Below are 22,698 nucleotides of genomic sequence, written 5' to 3'. Positions count from 1 at the left end.
CCCCACTATGTTTATCATACGGCTGCAGTTACTTTGCAGATTGAGATTTTACACTCACATAAGAAGAGCTCATAAAATATCAGTTGTCTCATGTAAAAATCTTTTTATCTCAGAGAGGTCGACTTTTCAGGAACTCTGTAAAACAGCCTTGTTTCAGTTTGATGACACAATGACTCAGACTTTATCTGGATGAGCTCAGAAACTCTGCTTTCTGTCCACTCTCCTTTATTCTCTCCTCCTTTTGTTTTGCTCTTCAGCTGAGTCTGAAAGGATAAAAATCACCAGATCTAAACTAAAAATTTAACCCCACAAAGAACTTTCGCCTTTCTTAAAACTAAAATACTTTGACAAATTCAGCGTGCCTGTAATTACGACTTGTGGCCACAGCAGTCGCTGTTCAGCAAAAGTTAGTCACATTTTAATTGACTGAAACAAAACTGAAATATGATGCAGAATGTGAGATGTCGTGTTGCATCTGATCAAATCGTTGCGACATTAAATCGCTCACCTCCAAGGCATTTCATCACAGAGGGAGAATTTTAGAAATAAAGAGTGTGTTTCAGTGTATCTCTCCTTGCGGGTGCAAAGGTGGAGAAAGAACAGACAATCTGTAGGTAATCAAGCGCCCAATGACTGCCTGTGATCTTTTTTGGGAAATCGACTCACTAATGGCTCGCCTTGTGTCCTGTGTCATTTCCTTTTGATGTGATCGGGCAGTGATGATCAGTGATCTGGCTGCGTGTAGTAAAGAGCTCTCAGCAGGCACTTTTAATTACCGGCGGGACTGATTTTGGCCACGGAGCCCGCCTCGTCTGGTTTTTATTTCCAACTGCAGACTGACTGTAAAACAACACTACCAGCGCTGTCACCCAAAACCAAAGCTGCTCATGTACAAAAGCGGCCCGGGCCCTGATTATCATTCTGTGTCGGGCATGTGAGCGACAGTTGCTCTGTTTTTACTTACAGTCCCCTCCCTCCCTCCTCGTTCTCCTCTTCCTCCCTCTTTTTCCTTTAAGTATCTTTCTGCACACATAAAAACTGATGTCAAGTGCACACGCTACGTGCTCTATCTCGGACAAATCAGAGCCAGGTGTGTCCGGATGAGAGAGTTCATATTAGAGAGATATTGCAAACATCTGTGTGTTCTGCGTGTCCTCATCATTTAGATCCCCGTATGACAGTAAAAGGCTGCGGAGAGGAGGAGAGGGGAACACCCGCTAAAAAGTAACTCTGCCGGTTTGTTCTGCTGCCAAAAGGCCTGATGGACGGGGCGCTGCAGCAGGAACGGGGAGCTGGTTCCTACCTTCCTAGCAATGTGGACTTTTCAGCATTCAGTCTAGATACAGGACTTCACAATTCAATGACACTACCAAGTATCAAACCTACATCCTCTGAACACCCCGACCTACACCCCCGTAGCCGACGCATCTGTCAAGCTTAATAAGATTTACTTCAGCCAATCATACCTTATTTCTCAGTGATAAGCGACCGTGTTTCTGTCGCACCTGGTAGTCGAGGGGACGAAAAGAAAACCTACTAACAGTGAGTAATATTTAAGGTCTGCTAACTCTTTTTTGAAAACCAAAATATGGTCACTCTAGCCACATTATAAATTCACCATGTTCACCATCCGGTTAGCATTTTGTATCCGCTAGACGTTGTCAAGCTAGCTAGCAAACTAATTAGCTGATGTTAGTTTGTGCAATCTAATGTTAGCTAGCTAGGCTTACTAGACAACTTCAAAACAAATATTCACTCCAAGAACACGTAAGTTCCTCAGCCGTTATATTGTATTGCAAACACGTCCGAACGTTCTTAAAAAGCCGTTCAAGTTTAACCGTTTGGGGAAAAAAGAAACGTTAAGCCATGAACGTGAACTGTTTCAAACGTATCCCGGACTAGCCATTGTCATAGCTAGCAACTATTAGCAATACTAGTTGATAACAACGCTTTACGTGTTATTTTGCACCTACAAACAGCGTAGCAACATGTTCACGGATAAACATTGAACAGTGCGCTATGTGTAACTGACTTACTGTGAAACAAATAAGACATAACTGCTATAAACAGTGAGATTAGTTGAGTTTTCAATACTAATGGTGCGAGTTGCACCCGTCTTGTGTTCTTGTGTCGGAAATTCTGACTTCTGAATACAACTGGAACGCACCATTAGCTAAACGTTATCAGGCTAGTTAGCTAACTAATTAGCTAGCGTTAGCTAATGGAATCTAATGTTGGCCAGTTAGTTAGCTAGGCTTGCTAGCAGTGCAGTTCATTTGTTAAATCAGGTCCTTTAATACAGGGAAGGTCCTGTTCCGATGGGCAGCTAGGTAGTACTGGAGGTGTCACAACAGATTGCTCTCATGTCTGTGGTAAAATGAACTATTTGGTCAGAAGTGAAGTGATGAGACGATATTAGTTTGATAGCTAACTAGCTATTAGTAATAATATACTTTAACAAAGTAAATGAATGCCAAATTACTAGCAAGCTACCTAGCTTTAGAAGATTATTAAGATAAACTTTTTTCCTCAGAATATTTGTCAAGAACTATTTGTCCTAAAAGTCGATTTGCAGTTTGTTGGTTACACTGTAATTCACATGCATTAAATTTCACCAGAATGCAAGAAATTACCTGTATGGAGCTCAAATTTGGTTTGGAAAAAGTAATAAAGCACAAATGTACAGCTATAGAATAAACCTGATCTACTCATGCTCCTGAACCTCATTTAAAATGTTGCCCTGCTTACTGCCCTGCTGACACAGTTTCTAAAAATACACTTAACCAACAATTTGTTAGAGTATCTTAGTGTTTACTTCAGTATAGCACAAGATTATAAATGTCTGTTCATTATCAAAAATAGAAATATTTGCAGAAAGGATGTAGCAATATATTGCCAGGGTACATAACATGGGAATTGTGCACAATCTGGAACTAACAAAGAAGAGGAGAGCCCACATGACTAGATTAACTTGAAACCTTGAAAATTAAAATCACTAATGTGAAATGTATTGATGAGGGGAAACACTATGTAATGTACAAAGGAAATAAACCACAACGCTAAACACAAAGGAAGAGACTGATGTACTTAATGGGCTTATGAAGCTGGGGAGCAGCCAGCACAGGTGTCAGTCATCCTGCTGATGGAGGAGGAGGAGGTGGGGGTTGAATTTTTCCAAAGTCTGAACTGCACATTATACTAAACTGTGTTTCATGAGATCACTTGCTCGCATTCCAGCATGCAGGATAAAATCACTTGATTTTTAATGTGGTGTTGATGGACACCATTGTATCAGAAATGTGCTGCCTAACAGAAACAGGGAAACTCCTCACAGCTGATGTAGATTACAAGAAATTGCGGGCAGATATGCAACCAGCTGCAGGGATGTTTCTTTGGAAAACATTTTTTTGTGTGCTATTTGTCAAGTTTAAAGTTCGAGAGAGGCAGGGGTTTTCCAGCATCTCAGTTTAACTGATGTCCACTTGCACAAAATATTTTTGATTTCCTGTCAGAACTAAACTGAACACTGGCTTCTTGGAAACTAACCCCACAGTGCTCTGTCAGCTTTAGTTTGTAGAGTACATATAGGGTAAAATATAAAGTGACAGACAGGTAACTGACATGAAAAATGCTTCATATCACCACAACAAAGTCTTGTGTGTATACAATACTCATTGTCATAAGTGGCTCTATGTTTTCCAAGAGACATTCAAGAAGACACTGTGTACTAGCAGCACTGACCCACAGAGGACATGAGCTACCTCAAGATCCTCCTCCTCCATCACTTCGCTCTCTCACTCAACTGTGTAATCCCTCTCTTCCAAGTCTATCAGTTAGCAAACAGGCAGGAAGATCAATGAAGGTTTCTGCTCAAATAAACAGAAACACTGCAGCTGTAAATTTCTTTTAGGCCCATGATTGGTAAAAGTACTCATATAGGAGATAGAGTAAAGAAGATCTCACTAAAAATGTACCTTTATTAATTTATTTTACAGAAAAATATTGATAAAGAAAGACAAATATTCACTTTCCTTCTGAGAGACGGAAGGTGCATTATTTTCTTACCTTTGGATGGAGTGAGGCTGTTTCCAGTCTTTACGCCTCTCATCAAACTCTCACCAATAAAGTGGATAAACATATTTTCCAACATGTTGAACTATTTCTTTCACATGTCACTCTTACTCCAAAATAGTCCCCAGTGAATTCGATGGAGGGCTTGTTATGGTAAATATCTTAGTGGATCTTTGTCAACAAAAGGTTTCATCCAAGCTGCAGGATTCAAGGTCACAGTGAATACCAGATGTCACTGTGCTGTTTTTATGTTTAATTCCTGAGTGTCTAAACTGTCAAAAAAGCAGGTGTCACTGAGGACTGCATCCATGAGGAGTAACTTTCCCAGTGGAGTGTATCATGATTCTATTGAATCAAACATTTAAACTAAATTTGGATTGAACTAAAATTGTCTTCCATAGTAAATCTCAGACTTCTTTACATTTAAACTGGTGTTTCTATTATTCTGTTCAATCCATTTATATCCATCAGGGTAGGCTGCATTAGTTTTAGCTATAGGTGTACCTAATAAACTGAGTACTCAGCGCATTATTTACTTTTATTGTCATGTGTACAGATTAAGACGAGTAGTGAATAAATTGCACCTAAACCAGTTACAACATTAAAATGCTGCTTTTCTAAGTACTGATTTAATGATTTGTGACTACATTTTGTTTAAGTATGTCAGACTATATGATTGTTGTTTCAGTAACATTTCATTAAGTATGTGTCAGTATATGGAGAGGGTCTGCTTCATATCAAAATATAGTCATTTAAGTACTCTTGAAGTAACAATTAGGTGATGAAATGATGCCTTGAAATCTTTTCTATTCAATTCACTTCCTAATTCATTCCCAATTTACTTCCTAAACCAGCTTTTGCCTGGTTTTAACCTGGATATAGAGACATATTTTGACCTGAAAAATCATCAGTCAAAGGCAGGGGAATCAACTGGGAAATCAGAGAGAGACAAAGTTTACTTAACTAATAGGAGGAGTAACTTCCCGCATGTGTCAGGGCTTTGAGTCTGCTGCCATCTGACTCCACAGAGAGGATTTCCACCCTAAAGCCTCTAAAGGTTGTGTTTACTAGAGCAAACACAGAGGTCAAGACAACAGGACATCACTTTTGCCCACGACAAAAAGCAAACAAGGAAGACACGTGTTATATTGTGTAAATACTTCAGGGAAAGTTTTTCTTTTATTTTTTTTGCTGTGATTGTCTGAGATTTCTTGGACACACCACACACATGCTATAAACATATTTTCTGTCCTTAAAGAAATCTTAGTCTGGATCACATCTCGGTCACTGCAGGCTTTCCTTATCCCTTCTTAGCTTTCTTTTCCTCTTGGCTACACTCTGAACATGTGTGAAACATTTAACATCACAGACAAACTCAGCAAGAAAACAGAAAAAACATCAGCTCCCAGTCATCCCCCCTCCCACCCCCCAATCAGATAACAGCTGAATCCTGCATTCGATTTACACCCGTCTTTGTTTCCCTGGCAAATATTTTTTCTCCATCTCACAGCAAATCTGCCACAGTGACACACAGTGCAGAAACGCCTCCGTACGCCGCTATAGAGACGGCACATTCCAGTCTTTTGTCCTCCGCTGGTTGCTCAGAGCAGCTGCTTCAAACCGGCCGCCCCTTTTTTATATCTCACCTTGTTTTTTGGGGAGTGACGGCGAGGCATCACACGCATTCCTTCCCTCCCTCAGCCTCCTCCCACCCCCCTCTTGATTGCTGCCCCTTTTCTAAAAGGACGTGCACGTTGTTTAATGTCCACAGCCCTTGGAGACAATGGGCCACTTGACCTTTGACCCCCAGTGAGGAAAAGGCAGGCTTAATCTGATGTTGAGATCCTCCACTGCCATTGTCTGAGGGGCAGGGGACCCAATGTGGCTCTAGACTAGAGGGGGGTCTGTCACTGCATCTGCCCACCAATTTGTTTGTCACATATTGTAAACTCCCAACCACCCCTCCTCACACACACACACACACACACACACACACACACACACACACACACAGCCCACCCAGGGAAGATGGCGCTCTTTCCACTTGTCTGCTGACCCTGTTCTCACCCTGCACTCTGTCACTTACCTTTCTCAACCCTTTGACACCAGAGAGGAAAACTAATGAGTCTGTAAGTTCCTGATCACTTGTTTATATTGATCATTGGCAAGTACAGTTCAATAAAAACTGATCAGAGCTGAAAGATGGTTTGAGGTTGACTACACGGAGACCTTTTAAAGGTACAGACCACCACATTTTTGGACAAACTTTACTTTTATAGAAGCTGCTAAGATGTGACTGATAAATAACTTGTATGCAGGTAGGACACAACAAGTCACAGTTAGAATTATGACATAAAATAATAGTAAAAAATTATGCATTTAGGAACATATACCATAAAATATGCATTGTTAAGGACAAAAAGCAAATGTATATCAGCAAATTTGACACTGCAACCAGAAAATCTAGTTCAAGACCTTTTAATTTTCTTGTTATTCTACATATTTTACAGTTCATACACTTTATAAGAATAGATTCATTTGGTTAAACAATTTAAATGATCATTTTACTCTGTAAAAATTGTAACTAATTCACTTTTCTGCCGTAATAATGTGTCACATCGTTGGATGCTGGATAGCACAGAGAGAGGGTCAAAGAAAATCTAAACATACTGTGGCATGACACTGAATTATTCATCCATCTTTCTGTATAAATCAGTATAATATATTATTTTCAGATTCCAGTAAATATTGGAAAACATAAAATAAAAGGGGATAAAATGTGCTACTAATGTTTTAAACAACAGCATAGCCTAAAAAAAAGAGTTCACCAAACAAAAACAATGTTTTTTCTTTGGTGATTAATTATTTCCTATTTATATATACATAAAAAAAACAACTGATAATACTCTTAATATTTCACAGTCTGTGAGCAGAACATAGCTGTCACGTTTCGTTACCAAAACATTACCCATATGTGTTTATTTGAACCTGAACATCCAGATGTGTGACTCATGCCATCTGGAAGTTGTAACGGAACAAAGCGGACAATAAAAATGCAATAACTTATTCATAGAACATAAATTATTATTTCCATATCAAATATTTACACATGGTACCTTTTTGAACATCAGTGCATTACAGACAAAATTATGTATCTCGTCAACAAAAAAGCACGATAAGTAAACTGGTGAGAGACCCTGCTGTGGTTTTGGTGGAAATGTTCCGATGATGTTTTTATCTGAAAGAGAGGGGGGAGGGAGGCTTCACATTCTCTCCAGGACGTTCCCTGAGTCATGGGCCGTGTCAGGTGCTGAAAATCTGCTTTTTAATCCTGGCAGAAAAATATTGCTCTGGGGGAAAATCATTTATCTGAAGTTTATCATTCTGTTTACGTAAGAATTAGGCCGCACAAGTGTAATCAGTCAGTTTGGCTTAGTTATGCATTAAAACAAATGGACAAATTTTTGATCCTTGTGGTGAATTTGGACGTAAATTTGTAAAGATTTATCACACTGTCAAACTACCTGCTTTGAAGATAGGGAGACACTGTATTTATAAGGTTTTAATTGTATTTATTTAACATAATGTGCCATGAGATGTGCCTGGATTTGTTTTCCTACAGGGCATTCTTTTTAAAATGGCCACAATGACTAGTAAAACATCTAATTTATTGATCCATGTGTTCTTTAATAGTACTCCAGTCCATGAAAGTTTGACACAGCATCTGTGTCCCATGGGCAGAACAGTGGGTGGTAAATGGATTTTAAAAAAGTGGCACAAATTCTTTACATTTTTGCACTGACAATAATTTTGCAAGAGCAGATTTCTTTTCCTCAAAGAAGGGACGTTTATATCCATGAATATGTCGGCACTGCAGAGTTTAAGGCAACAAGATGTACTTCCTCAAGACAGGAACATACACAAAAAAGCAAGAGAACAAATGTTTGAGGTATTAAGCTAGACTGTGTTGGGTGCATGGTTTTTAAATGCAGCACACGTCTCCATTTTGCTAAATAAACCAAGTAAGTTCTGCTTATTTCAGGTGCAGCCACCACACAGACTGCGATGTTGACTGGAGAACCTGATGAACAGGATAGAGGTCGAAGTAAATCACTACACCCTGTCAGCTCCACTACCTACAGCCACAGGACTCCACCACCATGTCCTCGTACTGTTTGTAGACCACATTGTTTCCTGAGTCGATGTAGAGGATGCTGATGGGGCTGAGTTTGGAGGGGGCGCAGCAGCTGGGCGGCATGTTGCTGGGGTTCATCGAATTCATCAGGGTTTGGATGATGGCGTGGTTGGTGGGCTCCAGGTGGGAGCGCAGGGGGAAAGTCGCACACGCCCTCGCAGTGGTACGCCTCGTAATCCAGCGGGGCGATGATCCAGTCATCCCAGCCCAGGTCTCTGAAGTTGACGTGCAGCGGCTTCTTGCTGCACCTGGATTTGGACTTTTTGCCGTGTCTCTTCCCGTGGCGGGTTTTGGACGCAGCCGTCCTCCTCCTCCTGCTGGCCTTGATGCCAGGGCCCCTCTCTCTCGCCTTCCTCTCAAGGCCCAGCAACGCCCTCCCTTCTCTCCTCTCACTGAAGAGAGTCTGCCTCTTCTTAGACCTGGTGAAGACCACTAAGATGGCTTTCTTCTGCTGAGGCCTGCCATGCCTGTGCAAACCCAGAAGATGCAGGTCCAGCTCCCTCTCAGGGTTGTCCAGCATGGCCCTGAGCTCCAGGCAGAAGGGCTTCCCCTGGCTCAGGTGCTGCCGCTCTTTGAAAATTTCCCACACGTCCAACACCTCCCACTTCGGCCTGTGGGAATCCTGCAGGTCCAGCGTTTTGGAGTCGAGCAGCTGCTGGTCGACGCAGGAGAGGAGCTGGATGTCGACGGGCTCCTGTCTCGGATATCCTGAAATTCCCAGACACTTTGGTGTATATCCTGAGCTCGGCTCCCAGCACCTCCGCTTTTTCGGAGAGGGTTGAGACGTCGAACAGATACTGCTGTCTCCTCAGAGGGGAGAGTGGGAGGTCATCTGTGGAAAGCATTAAAACAGCAGGGTCAGATGCATTCTCACGGAGATGATGTGCATACCACAGAGATGTGGAATCTGACAGGAAAAATCCTACTATTGTCTGCACTGAATTAATCTGGGAGACAAACTATGAGTCATGGGTGTTCAGTCAGTCCTGCTTGCATGCACACACACTCTCACACACACTTACACAGACACACATGTACAGTAGAGCTCCACATACCTTGTCCACTGTCCACAAAACTTGCAATAGTGTTTGCAGCTTTTGAAGAGCGAAAAAAACTGGCGTTCAGTCCCAGCTTCTCCGCGGTGGAGAAGGTCTTGTATATAGACAGCATGTAGTCATGAGGCTCAACTAAGTCTTTAGATGCTGCTTTATTGTTTTTGTCGATGGAGGGTGGCGCGTGAAACTCCTTAAAGTATCTAGACGCTTCTTGTCCATCAAAAATCTTCGCCACCTTGCTGCTCTTCGGGGCAGCTGGAGGGAAAATAGCGAGAGCCTGAAAACAGGGGATTTCCCAGACGAACGCAAGAGCCCCACACAAGAGTAAGGCGAAGTGATAGAAATCCATCCTCTGGTCTCTGTCCTGAATCAGAGCCGGAGCCTGATCTGTGGCCGGGGGACCACGGGCGAGCTGAACTCTGCATCCACTCTGCAGCGAGAGGCTGCTCCGCAAAGTGCGCACAGCTCAGGAGGAGGACAGGCGGTGCAAAGTTAAAAAAGGGGGGGCGAGAACACGCCCACATTGTACTGTTATCGTTAAAGGGTAAATGGAGGGCGCAAATTAAGGCCGTAAAACTAATTGTTCCTCTGTCGGCCGTCAACACCTCCCTCCTGGGAAGGCAGATGTGCGCTGAAAAGATGCGCGTCGACTTCTGGTGCATTAACGGACGCTCACTTTTGGCAAAACCCATTTGTATGAAATCAAAATGGCTCTTAATGTTGAATTTACAGCCCCAGTTTCTCTCTGCTCAAACAGGAGTTTAAGTATCACCGCAACTCGTCCGCATAGTGAATGTAGGATTTATCCACGGTGTCTCTCGCCCTCTAGTGAAAAGTACAAACAGTGCAAAAGAGGAAACTTGCATCCAATCAGCCTCCTTCAGCACCATGGACAGAGTCCTCACTCAGCATAAAAAAATAATTAACTTAATCAAGAAAAACACTGATGCAGCAAAGACTTATTTATCAATGAAAAATAGAATTTATTGAAAAGAGAAAAATACAGTTTCAAATAGCCATAAACAAACTTCATGTTTTCCTTCAGCTTGTTAGAAATTCAAATTAGACACTATTGCACCTGTTAAAAAAAAAAAAGGATCTATATGGATTTTAAACCTGATGTAGAATCACATTAAACAGACATGTACACACAGTAAAATGAAAGCGCCCAAAGGAAACAGTTATGGAGGAAGCGTTGTGCAAATACAGTACAGCAGATGCTTTTTGTTTTTCCCTATCAGTAGATTTTTACTTAATGTATTGATGGTTACTGCATGACTTGTGAGCTATCACTCAGTGGTTTTCTGTCTGGTTCAGCCAACATGTAACCCTTATCTCTAAAATTATATCTACATTTTTATAAAATTTTCACCAAAAAGAAAAAGAGTCATGTGCATAAAATGTTCATTTGAGTACATTTGATTTACTTTGCAGACATGTTTGTGTTAAAGTTAATATATATGTTGAGGTATCCTTCATAAAACATCTTAGCTGCAGCAGCTTTCACAGAACCATCTAACATATGGGGATGTCCTCTGAGCAGCAGGCCACGGCGTAGATGACGCTGACCAGACACAGACTGCCTGCGGACACGGTGGTGCTGGAGCTGAAGATGCTCCCGTCCGTGGTCTGTTCGGTCGTGGTCGTGGTGGATGCTGGCTCAGTGGTGTTGGCCTGGGTGGATGCTGGCACGGTGACATTGCTGCTGGTCGGTGGGGTCTGTGTGGATGGAGTGTTTTTGATGGAGAAGGAGCGTGACTGGGTGCCCCACTCCTTCAGAGTGAAGACCATTGTCAGGTTCTCACCTGCAGGGAGAAGAGGAGTTATTATTATCATGGTGTCATTTCATGTTCATCAGCCAGAAAAGTGACAACCGTCTCAGCTTATTCACATTATCTGTTCAATCTGTTCAATGAAACATTTAAACCTGTTTAAATGTGTGCAACACCCAGGAAGTGAACTCTACAACATCAGCTTCATCTGAAACTACATAATTCTCTGGTGCTTTGTAGGAAAACTGTGGATGTGGACGCACCACTGTTGAGAATGGACAGGTCGGTGAAGTTGGCCCAGCAGGTGCTGAACAGGATGGTGGTGTTTCCTTCTAGTCCGTCCACGCTGTTTCCACTTTCGTTCTTCAGGCTGGCTGTAACGGTCAGAGTCGTCACTCCCACAGAGACACAGTTACCCTGCAGAGATCAGCACAGGTCAGTGATTACACACAGCAGATACTCTACATACTGTGTATGTGTCCTTTGTTTTTCCATAGTTCGATACAATACTATAAGCAGAAATTAATGCTTATGTTTACAGCAGTGAGAACAATGAGTCTTAAGATGTATCAGTGCCTCACCGCCTCATCCACAGCCATCAGACTGGGCTGCTGGTACAGAGGACCCACAAACTCCCCGGCTATTGGCTCCTCAATCAGCAGCAGGGTGTTCACACTGGACACATAACTCACTTTAGGCTCCTCCCTCGTCACCTCCTCTGTGGCCACCTGAGATTTAAAGCAGAAAATCACAGATGAGCACCTGCAAACCTCAGTTTCTGCTTAACAGTTTATTGTGCTTCAGACTTGAATTTCACCTCATTCCAGCTGGGGTCAGATGATGGAGGAGGAGGCGGGATGACGCCCAATGAGGAAACATTGAAGCCGATGGACTGACTGAGGTTTCCGGAAACTGCTGCCTGACCAAGATCATCAGCGATGTTCTTCAGCAGTGTAAAGTCCTCCTCATCTGAGAAGACATAGGGAGCAGAGAGATGTTACAAATATCAAATAACATATATCTGAACTTACAGGCACATTTTACTTCAGTGCAGAAAATGAGTGCAGAAACCTCACTAACCGTTGGTGCTGTTGGTGGTTTGCTGGACTGGGGGTTTGCTAATTTCTATCTCCACCTTCAGGCCTGTTGATCTCTTCCTGCGCCGTGCGCCTCCATCCTCCCGGATGATCTTGGTGATTCGGATCATATTTGAAGGAACTTTGAGGAATGTAGCGAGGTTCTGGATCAGGTTCTCTCCAAAGAACTCGTCCTCAGTCATGGCGGGCAGGTTGAAGGCGAGAACGAGGACTGGGGCAGTTCGGATCTCTACTGGTGTGGATCCTCTGACTATGACCTTCAGCATCTTGTAATCCTGGTCGAAGAAGTTGGTGCCCTCAGAGGCATTCAGCTGAGGGACGTATTGACCTGAAGAGATTGAGAGAGACAGAAAATGTGATTGCAGAAGTGCTGAAAAAAACAAGATTTAATCTGTGTAGTGAGTGAGTGAAGCATTAGTACCTGCATAGACTGGCTTCTGCAGGGTGTAGTCAGTTTTGTCATTGTTCCATTTAGCGTTAGTCGGAGCCACTAGCTTGTTGTCGACATACGCATCTAACCGCTGAGGTTTGGAATAGAAAACTGACACCAGGACGCTCTGCACAAATGAAAAAAAAGATGCCTCAGTGGAAACTCTGTTTAAATCTGAAAATAAAGTTATTTATGTTGTTACAGGTGTTCTAAGTTGTGCGCTGACCTCAGATGGATTGGCGTTAAGCATCATGAGGCGAAGTTTCTGAGGGCTGACGCTGCTGAAGAAGACGTCGAAGGAGTGACCAGTGGCCACGATGCTGTGGAAGAGAGACACTCTCTTCTGGCAGGTGTAGCCAGAACACCAGCCCTGATCCTGAGGGCCTGGAAACAAAGACACACAACTGGAATTAAAGACACGTCCTTCCTGTTGTTTTCAACTCTTTAGATTTAGATTTCTCTGATTTTAATCAGAGACCTTGTCCTTACCGTTGATGAGATCCACATAGCCGTCTCCGAGCACGGCGACGGGGGACAGACGTCTGGTCTCTGTGTCAGCATCAAGACTCTCAATCACCAGCATCCTGTAGTTCAGCCCAAAGCACTTGTAGCTCTGCCAGGTACTCATGTATGTGCAGTCTTTCCTGATCACACCTGAGGACAAATGAAGCCACACAGCATTTTGTAAACTGGTTTATTTCCTGATGTGACTGTCAGCAGAAGGGGCGTAGTGGACAGCAAAAGCTGAGGTGGTTTCACTGGTCTAGTTACCTTTGTGTGGAGCGATCTGGTTCACAGGGATGCGGCTGCCGTTGGGGAAAGTGAGCATGACTTTGGGGATGCGGTAGTCGCCCAGACCTCTTCTCGGATCACCTCCCCATTCATACTCCGACTGAGGCACCACAGTTCCCACTGCACCCAGGAACGACCCGTCCAAGTCCTTCAGCATGCTCTTCTTCTTGGCATCGCAGTCCATGTCCACACAGTCAGAAGGGTTCGCTTTACTGAGGCACAGAAACACTTATCAGTGGATTATATTTTTCAGTTTGTCTCCTGGAGGGATATTTTTCTCATTCTTTTCTCACAGTTTGAAATACATTGAAATTTCATCCCAGATTTTACAAGCCTGGAATTTAGTTCATGGACTTACCTGACATCAGGCCTGTGAACGAAGACTTGAGCGTTCTCTGTGCTGTCAAACATCTGTATGCCTGAAGCCTGGATGGGGTGCTGCAGGTCCTCGTTTTTGGGATTGGTCATGAACATGAAGTTCGTCTCACTGGAGCAGACATTTTGGAAACCGACAAACATTGTGTCTGGAAAGTGAGAAAACAAAGAAATAAGAAGATGTGAGACAAAGGTCACTACAGCAACTTATAATCACACGCAAAAATCAGAAAACCTGAACTCACTTTTGACTGTCATCAGTCCTTTGATGGCGTTGTAGTTGTTGTTCCCATGATGGGGCTTTAGTGGAGCTTTGTTGTGACTTGACCCAAAGGTCGGCCAGCAGATTCCAGATCTGCCACCTGTACAGAGTGAAACAGAGTCATAAAGGAACAGGAAGACAATATTTTACAAGAGGCCTTATCTTCTTAAGCAAACCAAAACATTAAGCATTCAAAGCCTGTAGCTGTAGTATATTTTGAATTTCCAGGCTTAAACTGCACATTCTCAAATTAAAACATGACAGTCACTTAAATGAATCTACTTTACACAGCAGCAGTGAAATGTTATGTGTTTTTCGGCGACATCAGGGATGTTGTACTGCACCTTGGGGAGGCCGTGGGGCTCGATGAGTTTCTGTGTTGATGATATTAAAGTCACTGGTTGGCAAAGTGTCTGAACAGTTGAAGTTCGGGCTGCTGCCAACAATCAAGGCATTCTGGGAAGAGAGGGACACAAGGAATATGACATGTTGTCCCAGCCTCTTACAATGATGCACAGGAACACACATGACAGAAACAAATAATTAGTGAATCACAATAAACCCTCTCACCTGGATGTGTACTGTTTTATCGGCGAATGCGTGGGAGACAGAAGGAGGACCGTAGATAAGCGGCATGACGCCCATCCCGTTGTCCACCAGGGTCACGTTGGAAATCATGACATTCATGATGGTCTGGGAGGGAGAGAAGAAGAGGAAAAATATATTTTTTCTTTTTTTTTTCTCAGGAATCTTGAACTCAGCTCTTAGAAACCTTTGCCTTTGAAGCGAACAAACCTCACTGATCCCAACACCAGAGTTTCAGAGACTTAACTTGAGAAAACACAGGTTTTCCTACATGTTTATACTTAAATTTAATGCATCTTAAAACAAGAGCAGGAACAGAATAAGCTTCAGTTGCTCCATTTAAATCTTATAATACCAAAGAGAACCAGGGGCCTGTGGCAAAAAAATAATGTGTGCACTGCTGACATGAATTACAAACAGTGGCGTCATGTCTCACAAATTACTGCTGCTCGCAAAGTTTGCCAGGCCTACAGGGCTGTTCCATGAAAGTATAGCAGAAGTTTTAATTAGCTCAACAAGGTAAATTAAGAATAAACAAAAGGGCAAATTCTGTCATGTAGCAAATTCAGTGAAAATCAGCCAATAAGCAAGAGTTATAAAGTTGTCTCTGATCCCCCTGAACCTTCATAAAGTAGTAAATTAAAGACTTTAAACAGTGCTACAGTTGTGCTATCACAGTGGGCTTCCTAGCTTTATCCATATTCCTCTTCTCTGTTGTTTTATACATATGAGTAGATGCCCGGATTTGTACTTTTCCTGACCCTTGACTGGTTTATTGTCCCTCAGGATGGTAGATACAACTGCACACTTTCCTCGTGATGCAGTGAAATGAAGTCAGAAAATAATTATCCCTAAACATTTTGAACAGCAAAGTGTCAAGTTTATTTTTCAAACCTGGAAGTAGATGCCATAGTCAAAGCTCCTCCAGATGAAGAAGCCCTGGATGAAGCTGCAGCCAGGCAAACCGTCCTTGTTCATATAAATCCCATACAGACCGCCGTGAGCCTCGTTATGAATCCACTCCTTATTTTCATTCAAATAACCTGCACAAGCAGAAGAGAGAAAAAAAATATGGCTTCTCTACAGCATCTGTTTCTCATGAACTGCTCTATAAGAAACTGAATTTACAACGTAGCCCGTGATCATTTTGGAAGATGTCTGTGTGACGTTACCTGGGCATGGTTCACCATTGATGCGATATGCCACTCTCTCATAACCTGCCACGATGTTATGCTGCAGCACAACGTTTGTCCCCTCGTTCACCTGAAAAAACAGGACAGGTCATAAATGCAGAAATACATTTTAAAATATAAGGGTTTTTCCTAAATTTTTGAGAAGACTGACCTCGATAGCAGCAGACCACTCATAGTTGAAGGGCTCCTCTCTGTCCTGGTACGACCCAGGCCACAGCGACATTGTCACCAGGTTCCTCCTCACTGTTATCTTGTCGCCCCAGATTCTGATACCTGCAAACACAGATGTTGTTAGAAAGCTCCTGACGAGTGCTGAGGAAAGTTCAGAACAAAAAGGCAGATTTTTAAGTCATGTTGACTGTGTGTTTACCTTCTCCGACTGTGTGGTGGACGATGTTGTCGTCAACATGCAGCCCCTCTGTCCCAAACACTCCGATGGCTGGAGAGAAGCCGTTGTGGAAGGCGCAACCCTGAATGTACGAGTCTTCTTCTGTAACCTTTAACCAGAGGAACAAAGAATATTCATTCTCTACGCTAAACTCTGCTGTTACAAGCCTTCAACTGTGGCGGCACCTAGTGGTCATGTACATTTCTGCTGGATGTTGTAAAAGATAAAATACAGATTCTTCTTACATTATTTTCTCAACTCCACCTGGCTTTTATTCCCACTTGTTTTTTTTTTATGTTAAATTTTGTTTTTTACTGTTTGGATGGAGAAATGTGACAATGTCACTTTTCTAAAACACATTATTTTGCTTTATTTAAACTGCGATGAACCGTCCACCTTGGCACTGTGTGTGCATGTTGTTATTTCTTGTGTGTAGCAGGTGCTGATTGGAGGGTTGTTAGCCGCATGAGTCGCCTGAGCCCCGTGCAGCCTCGCTCTCTCTGGGGGAGCCTCCTTCCCTCCGACAGACCAGACGACAGCTGTGGTTTTCTTTTTCTTATCTTTAGTTACATTACTCCTTTATTAGATCGGTTAATTTATTTCTTTATTTATTTTTTTAAACTAGCAACTTGTGCTGTCTCTGTGACAAAACTATATCAAAGGTAAACTATGCAACATGTTTGAGAGTCACAATCTTTTTTTTTTAAAATATAGTGGATATCGCTGTTGCCAGGAAACATGGCTGAAGAAATCTTAGTAAAGTAAATCAAAGGTTATATTGATACAGAAGTGTGCCCAGTCCTCAGTGTGGACTTATATTCATCTCTTTAATATAGTTACACATAAGAGTTTTACTATAGCTTTATTTTACCTACAACTATCAGCTTGAGTGAATATTCATTTAACTGTATGTGGCCTGTAAGTGTGTGTGTATGTGTGTGTGTGTGTTGCTGTACCTCTCCCAGGTTGAGGAAGGCCACAGAGTAGCGAGGGTCGGTGTAGTCGGTCCAGCCTTCCTGACCAGAGCGGAAGAACTCCACATTCCTGATCTGAGCTTTGCCTTCAGGGAGAAAATATCATTGATGTGTTCAATAAACTTGCCAAATCAGACAATATATAACATCATTAATTCAAGTATTAACGGTAAGAGAACAACTGGTAATTAATGGCCATTTGTGCCCAATGATATTAAGAATAAAAAACATCTGGTTAAAAAGTTCTTCCTACCTTTGTAGTCGATTCCAGCCCACGAGTAGGTGCCAACCAACAGTCTGGCTCCAAATGACTCCTGCATCATTTCTGAGTACTCCTGACCAATGATCTTGATGTTTCTGGTCAGAAGGCCGACGTCGGCAGCCAGAGTGTAGGAGATGGATGTTCCTGAGACGGGGTAGGTCTCACCTGGAAAGGGACAGAAACAAAGGTCAGTATTTTAGTGTCACAGATGTCGTGACTGATAAAGTTTAGGATCTTGATTAGAAACTTGCAACAAGGATATGAATTATCAATGTATTTTCAACATTAATTTATATATATGGTAGTTGTCAGGACATGCTGAGAGAGATGTTTCACTGACCAATGTGAGTGTGGGTCAAAGGCTGGTTCAGGGTCAGGACACGGCCGTCTGCTGACACAGCAGTGATCTGACGTTTTTCTGTCTCCCATGCGCTGTAGCTGGTGGTGGAGATGAGGACCTCGTCTCCAACCTGCCCACATCAACAAACACGGGGGCATACGTGTAAACAAGGCAGTTGATTTGATGGTTGAAGATGCAAAAGGATAAAACACAGAGTTAAAAGTGCACAGACCTGCCAGTCGACGGACTGCGCCAGGGTCAGCTTGTCAGATCCAGCGACAGCAGTAGCAGCGAGTTTGGTGTGGTAAACATTGTGAGGTTGTCCGTACAGTTCCAGTGTCCCAAACACACCTGTTGTATAACAGAAAACAAAGTCAGTCCTGAAACATGTGACACCATACGTCCCTCTGAGCTGGGATTATCCATGTCAGAGCACATGAAGTCAGTCCTGAGGCAGTTTTCTTACCCAGAACTTTGGATCCCTGGTTGGGCCCGTTTGGCAGAGGCCAGTCAGGAGTGCGGTGGTTCCCTCTCAGCTTGATGTGCAGCTGACCTCTGAAGGGCTCATCATCCCATCCCGCAATCAGCCTCCCACCCTGAAAACAGGAGGAGACGTCACCTCACTTAACACACACACCTTTCATCAGCTGTCACTCAGACAGTCTGGGAAGTGCTGTGATTTCTTTTAACTGCATCTGTTGACTTAGGTTTAATTTTCTCACTGTTCCAAACAGCAGTTGCTTGATTACACTGACCTGTATGGAGATGTAGACAGCATCTAACACCACAGTGTTGTACTCCGGTGCAGACCGAGCTGTTCTGCTGTTGGACGAGCTGTTCATTGGTGTCGGGGATCTCGAGAACTCCGATGACCGTCAGCTTGTTGAGGGGAACGGTGTCACTGTCCAACACCACCCACTTCCCTGTGGTTTGACAGGGATACAGAGGTGTTATGTTCAGAGTAGACAACCATGACAACAGATCTCATCCTCAAACTTCTGACATGCAAAATTCCCCATTAGTTGATTTTCTTTGGTTTACCTGATGGGATGACCACATCTGAGCCCTCTGTTGGTACAGTGAAGTTGTTTTCAGCTGAAGTTTTCCAGAAAGAGGCATTAGACCACCGACTACACAGAAACACACCAAAAAAAATTGACATTTTAGCATCAGGACCAAACCAGAGGTGACATAATAACTAGTTTTGATGCAACAAATTATTTTTTGGTTACTACTTTACTTGGAAATAAGGAAATAAGGATACTCTAAAAACATTACACTATTTGGAAACCCCTTCTAGATCACATTAAATCCTTAGGTGAGTGGATGGGGTTTTGTAGGTGTTAAGAATTATAATTAAAGTTTGTAAAAAGAAGCTGAACTTGTTTGTTCCTGCTCATGAATAACGTGGCAGTGGGGGTTAAACGTACATGAAGTTGTCAGGCCGGCGGGTGGGTAAGGGAGCGAGTGTGGCTGGAGGAGGTGGGGTTGGTGGGATGCAGTTGAGGTAGAAGCAGCGGTAGACGGCGAAGTTCACCTCCACATCGGCCATGGAGCGGTCCACGCTGTCACGACGCCTGCGCTTGCTTGTCTTCCCAGACACTGAGGGAACAGAACAAGGTCGAGTGAATGAATGTAATCACTGGATGTTTTGCTAAGTAAAGGAGAAACTATAATCTCCAGTTAGTAATCACTGATCAGATTCAGCACTACAAACAGATACGCAAGTGTGTCTAACCGAGGTAATAGAGGTTGTTGGAGCTGTCATCGAAGTACCAGTCTCCATTGTTGTTACTGCTGAAGCTCAGCGGCGTTGATGAACCGTTTCTATTATCGACTATACGGAACCTGTCGGGACTCTGGGTGAAGTTGTGGTTGATGATCAGGTATTGATCTGGCTGTATGTGGGGAAACATACGAGAAGAAACATCAGTGTAAACAGGCAGAGAGATGGTCAGAAGTGTGATTATCATATTATCTGCTTATGCTACTATCATGGGAGGGATGTTTCGTTACCTTGAAGCCGTAGAATTTTGAAGCATAGGTGATGTTGGTGATGTGGTCCATGTCGTTAAAGTACCAGTTGTATGTTTGCTGAGAGGGCAGCAAGGCCATCCAGCCAAGCTTATGAGTCATTCTCTTCTTCAGATAGGGGACCACACTGGTGCCTGTAACAATGAGTTTAAAAACACTTTCACCAATGAAAAAACACACAAGACAGTCTTAAATTACAGCTGATTTACTGTATGTATTGGTAACACTTGTTATATATAATGCTTTATATTATTTTAACTTCTCCTTTGTGATCCCTCAATTTTATGCATATTTACTAGTTATAGTGTGTTTTATTTTATTCAAGATTATATTTTTTATTTCTGCATCGTTCTATGTTGGATTAAATGTGTATCTTTTGTTTTATTTTTTCTTCTTTTTTGTTTGGTGAATATTTGTTTGTGTTTCTCTATGTGTAAGTTGTTGTCATTCCTTTCCAGATTGCTGAGTTTTTTGGCTGTCAGCACACTTCAATCAAATCTACTGCAATTCCCCCTCCTCACCAGCAGAGGTCAACAAAGGTGACAGATATTTTTTGCTGTTTCTTCAAAAACAAACTGACATTGTAAAGAAGTCTGTGTGTGTTTTAATACCATGTGAGTTTGTTAAGATGACATCCTTGCCGTTCAGAGAGTCTGGCGTGGGGTTGTTGAACGACAGACGGTGGAAGCTGACAGTGCTGTCGCACACGGCACCGGGGAAACCCACGCTCCACTCGGCACTCTGGGAACAGTGAGCAGGGTCCAGCAAGGAGCTCATAGGCACCACTTTGTAGTCAACGTTTCCTGAAAACAACCAAACATAGGTAACAGAGTTTAGTCAGACGCAAGAACCTAATCTGCATTAACCTGACTTTTAAAACAGATATGTGCTCAGACTGAGTACCTGTGAGGGAGCCATCAGAGTCCACCAGCTGCACCTCATGCTCCCACCTGAACTTGGCCTTGTTGGGTGAGTTGAAGTACTGGATGCCGCTGAACCTGACGGCCCAGCCACCACACCGATCCCCACACGTCCCATCGATTGTGGTCACCCCGATGGCTGCGCAGGAGCCTCGGTCAAAGTTGAGGAACTTGGTGTTAAGGACGCTCATGCCATCGTCAAAGGGCGTGATGACACCCACGCGTGTGCAGTAGTCGCTTCCTAGTGCGAGCTCGTCCACGTGGCCCACAATCGTGCTGTTGGACACGGTCGCCCCTCCGTCCTCTCCAAAGCTGCTAACAGCCCACTGAAAGATGCGCTTGGCTTCGATGCCGGCCTTCTCATTGTTGACCATGACAAAGCTGTTGAACTGCACGGCGCCCACGTTGACCCACTCAGCACCCTTCTCGCAGTTCCAGGTGGTGAGGGAGTGGAAGACAGCGGGTTCTGGAGTTTTGGACCTGCAGCCGCCGTCCTTCATCGGGAAAAAGTCTGCAAAGATCCAGAGGCCGAACCAGCCCTGAGAGTGCACGGTGTTGTTGTAAAACTCACCAAGAGGAACCCTCTTCTGACAGATGTTTGGGTCGTAGGACGGGCCATCAGGATGCTCGTGCATACGGTACCAGAAACCGAAATGTGTGCCCCCTGCAGCGGCGTTGTGGCGGATGATGTTGTTGGGGTTGGTGACCCAGTAGGCGGCAGGGGTGACGTCGTCGTTCAGCAGGCTGGTGCTTTGTTTGACAAACACAGCCAGGTTGTACTGCAGGATGTTCTCTGTCTCAATACCATCCTCGATGAAGAAGGCCCCACCCATGATGTCATAGATGACGTTGCGCTCCACCAGCAGCCGGTGGGTGTTGTGGATGGTTACGGCCCTGTTGAAGGTCTGATGGATCGCACAACCCCTCACGTATGACTTGTAGTTGATGTCTCCCATCAGATGCCAGTGGATGGGATAACGGCCCAGCCTAAAGGCCTGTCCTGCGTGGAAGACCTGTGACACAGGAGCATAAAGACTTTAAAGTTGAATATCTGTAAACACATAAGTACATACAAAAGGAAAACCTTCTAAGTTAGATGCCTGTCAGTACATGTAAAGATGTGAGCAGAAAAAGTTTCAAGCATTTCACCTCGACGTATTCCAGTCTGCCGATCGCAAGATTCTCATTTGGCCTGGGTGCGTGGAACATGATGCAGCCTCCGAACTGATCGCTGCCGACCTCCTCTCCAAACCTTCCTTGGAAACAGGTCTGGGTGGCAAATTCACCTACAGCACAGAGAGAGAACGGTCTTAAATCTGCACACTAACTCCAGTATCACCACATGTTGTTGTTATCATCTCAAATTAAACACAACAGTACAGCAGTTGAGCCTACAACACATTTTTAATACATTTTTTTTATAGTTTCCAGTACTGCAAATCCCTAAAGTAGAGCTGATTTTTAATCAGAAATGTCCTTCTACTTTTCTTGTTTCATTTAAAACATAATTTTTTGCTGCTTTTTCTTGGTGTTGATCACCTCTGGCTCTGGGGAATTGGAAGGTTAATATATAATAATTATAATGCTTAATGTTAACCCTAAAGACCTCCAGGTTTTATGAGGGAAAGAAGGCAAGGTAGATCTGAGAACAGTACCTGTGTTGAAGCCATCGGGGCACGCTTCGATCTTGTCATTCCACTCTTGGTGTTGGGATCCCCGCACCACAATGTTCCTGGTGAGGAGACCCACCTCAGCCCGGCCCTCAAACACCGTACCGTCCGGCAGCGTGACGCTCACCCCGAGGTGAGTGTAATTGAGTGGTTCAGTCAGGGTGAGAGTCTTTCCATCAGCTGACACGGCAGCAATCCTCCTCACCTCGTTCTCTCTCTGACTGTGTCTGAATAAGAAATAAATCACATAGGATTAGAGTATGACAGTAAACTTATAGGATAC

The 22,698-nt window shown here is 43.5% G+C and overlaps 2 protein-coding genes across 2 annotated transcripts in view; both read right to left on the bottom strand.

Annotated features, from left to right (window-relative positions):
* Positions 1 to 6,533: 6,533 nt before the first annotated feature.
* Positions 6,534 to 10,127, bottom strand: gdf6b (growth differentiation factor 6b). Its single transcript, XM_018699326.2, is given in 4 exon segments — positions 6,534 to 8,407; positions 8,409 to 8,955; positions 8,957 to 9,098; positions 9,322 to 10,127. Coding segments are annotated over 4 exon segments (1,242 nt in total). The 5' UTR covers positions 9,671 to 10,127; the 3' UTR covers positions 6,534 to 8,203.
* Positions 10,128 to 10,280: 153 nt separating this feature from the next.
* The window catches only part of pkhd1l1.1 (PKHD1 like 1, tandem duplicate 1), a 33,324-nt gene continuing 20,906 nt past the window's right edge, over positions 10,281 to 22,698 (bottom strand). Inside the window, 32 exon segments of the mRNA XM_051068362.1 lie at positions 10,281 to 11,126; positions 11,357 to 11,510; positions 11,675 to 11,821; positions 11,911 to 12,062; positions 12,174 to 12,518; positions 12,612 to 12,747; positions 12,847 to 13,004; positions 13,110 to 13,274; positions 13,392 to 13,624; positions 13,771 to 13,936; positions 14,033 to 14,149; positions 14,394 to 14,505; positions 14,620 to 14,742; positions 15,529 to 15,677; positions 15,807 to 15,897; positions 15,979 to 16,100; positions 16,198 to 16,324; positions 17,172 to 17,275; positions 17,443 to 17,616; positions 17,792 to 17,921; positions 18,024 to 18,142; positions 18,258 to 18,387; positions 18,547 to 18,630; positions 18,632 to 18,714; positions 18,833 to 18,921; positions 19,222 to 19,393; positions 19,530 to 19,689; positions 19,808 to 19,959; positions 20,437 to 20,628; positions 20,729 to 21,758; positions 21,895 to 22,031; positions 22,401 to 22,642. Of these exon segments, the coding sequence (XP_050924319.1) occupies positions 10,837 to 11,126; positions 11,357 to 11,510; positions 11,675 to 11,821; positions 11,911 to 12,062; positions 12,174 to 12,518; positions 12,612 to 12,747; positions 12,847 to 13,004; positions 13,110 to 13,274; positions 13,392 to 13,624; positions 13,771 to 13,936; positions 14,033 to 14,149; positions 14,394 to 14,505; positions 14,620 to 14,742; positions 15,529 to 15,677; positions 15,807 to 15,897; positions 15,979 to 16,100; positions 16,198 to 16,324; positions 17,172 to 17,275; positions 17,443 to 17,616; positions 17,792 to 17,921; positions 18,024 to 18,142; positions 18,258 to 18,387; positions 18,547 to 18,630; positions 18,632 to 18,714; positions 18,833 to 18,921; positions 19,222 to 19,393; positions 19,530 to 19,689; positions 19,808 to 19,959; positions 20,437 to 20,628; positions 20,729 to 21,758; positions 21,895 to 22,031; positions 22,401 to 22,642 (5,785 nt within the window). The 3' untranslated portion in view covers positions 10,281 to 10,836.

This window comes from Lates calcarifer, linkage group LG3 (assembly GCF_001640805.2).
Source record: "Lates calcarifer isolate ASB-BC8 linkage group LG3, TLL_Latcal_v3, whole genome shotgun sequence".
Taxonomy (NCBI): Eukaryota; Metazoa; Chordata; class Actinopteri; family Centropomidae; genus Lates; species Lates calcarifer.
Note: the sequence above shows the minus strand (reverse complement) of the source record. Positions and strands in the feature narration are given on the sequence as shown.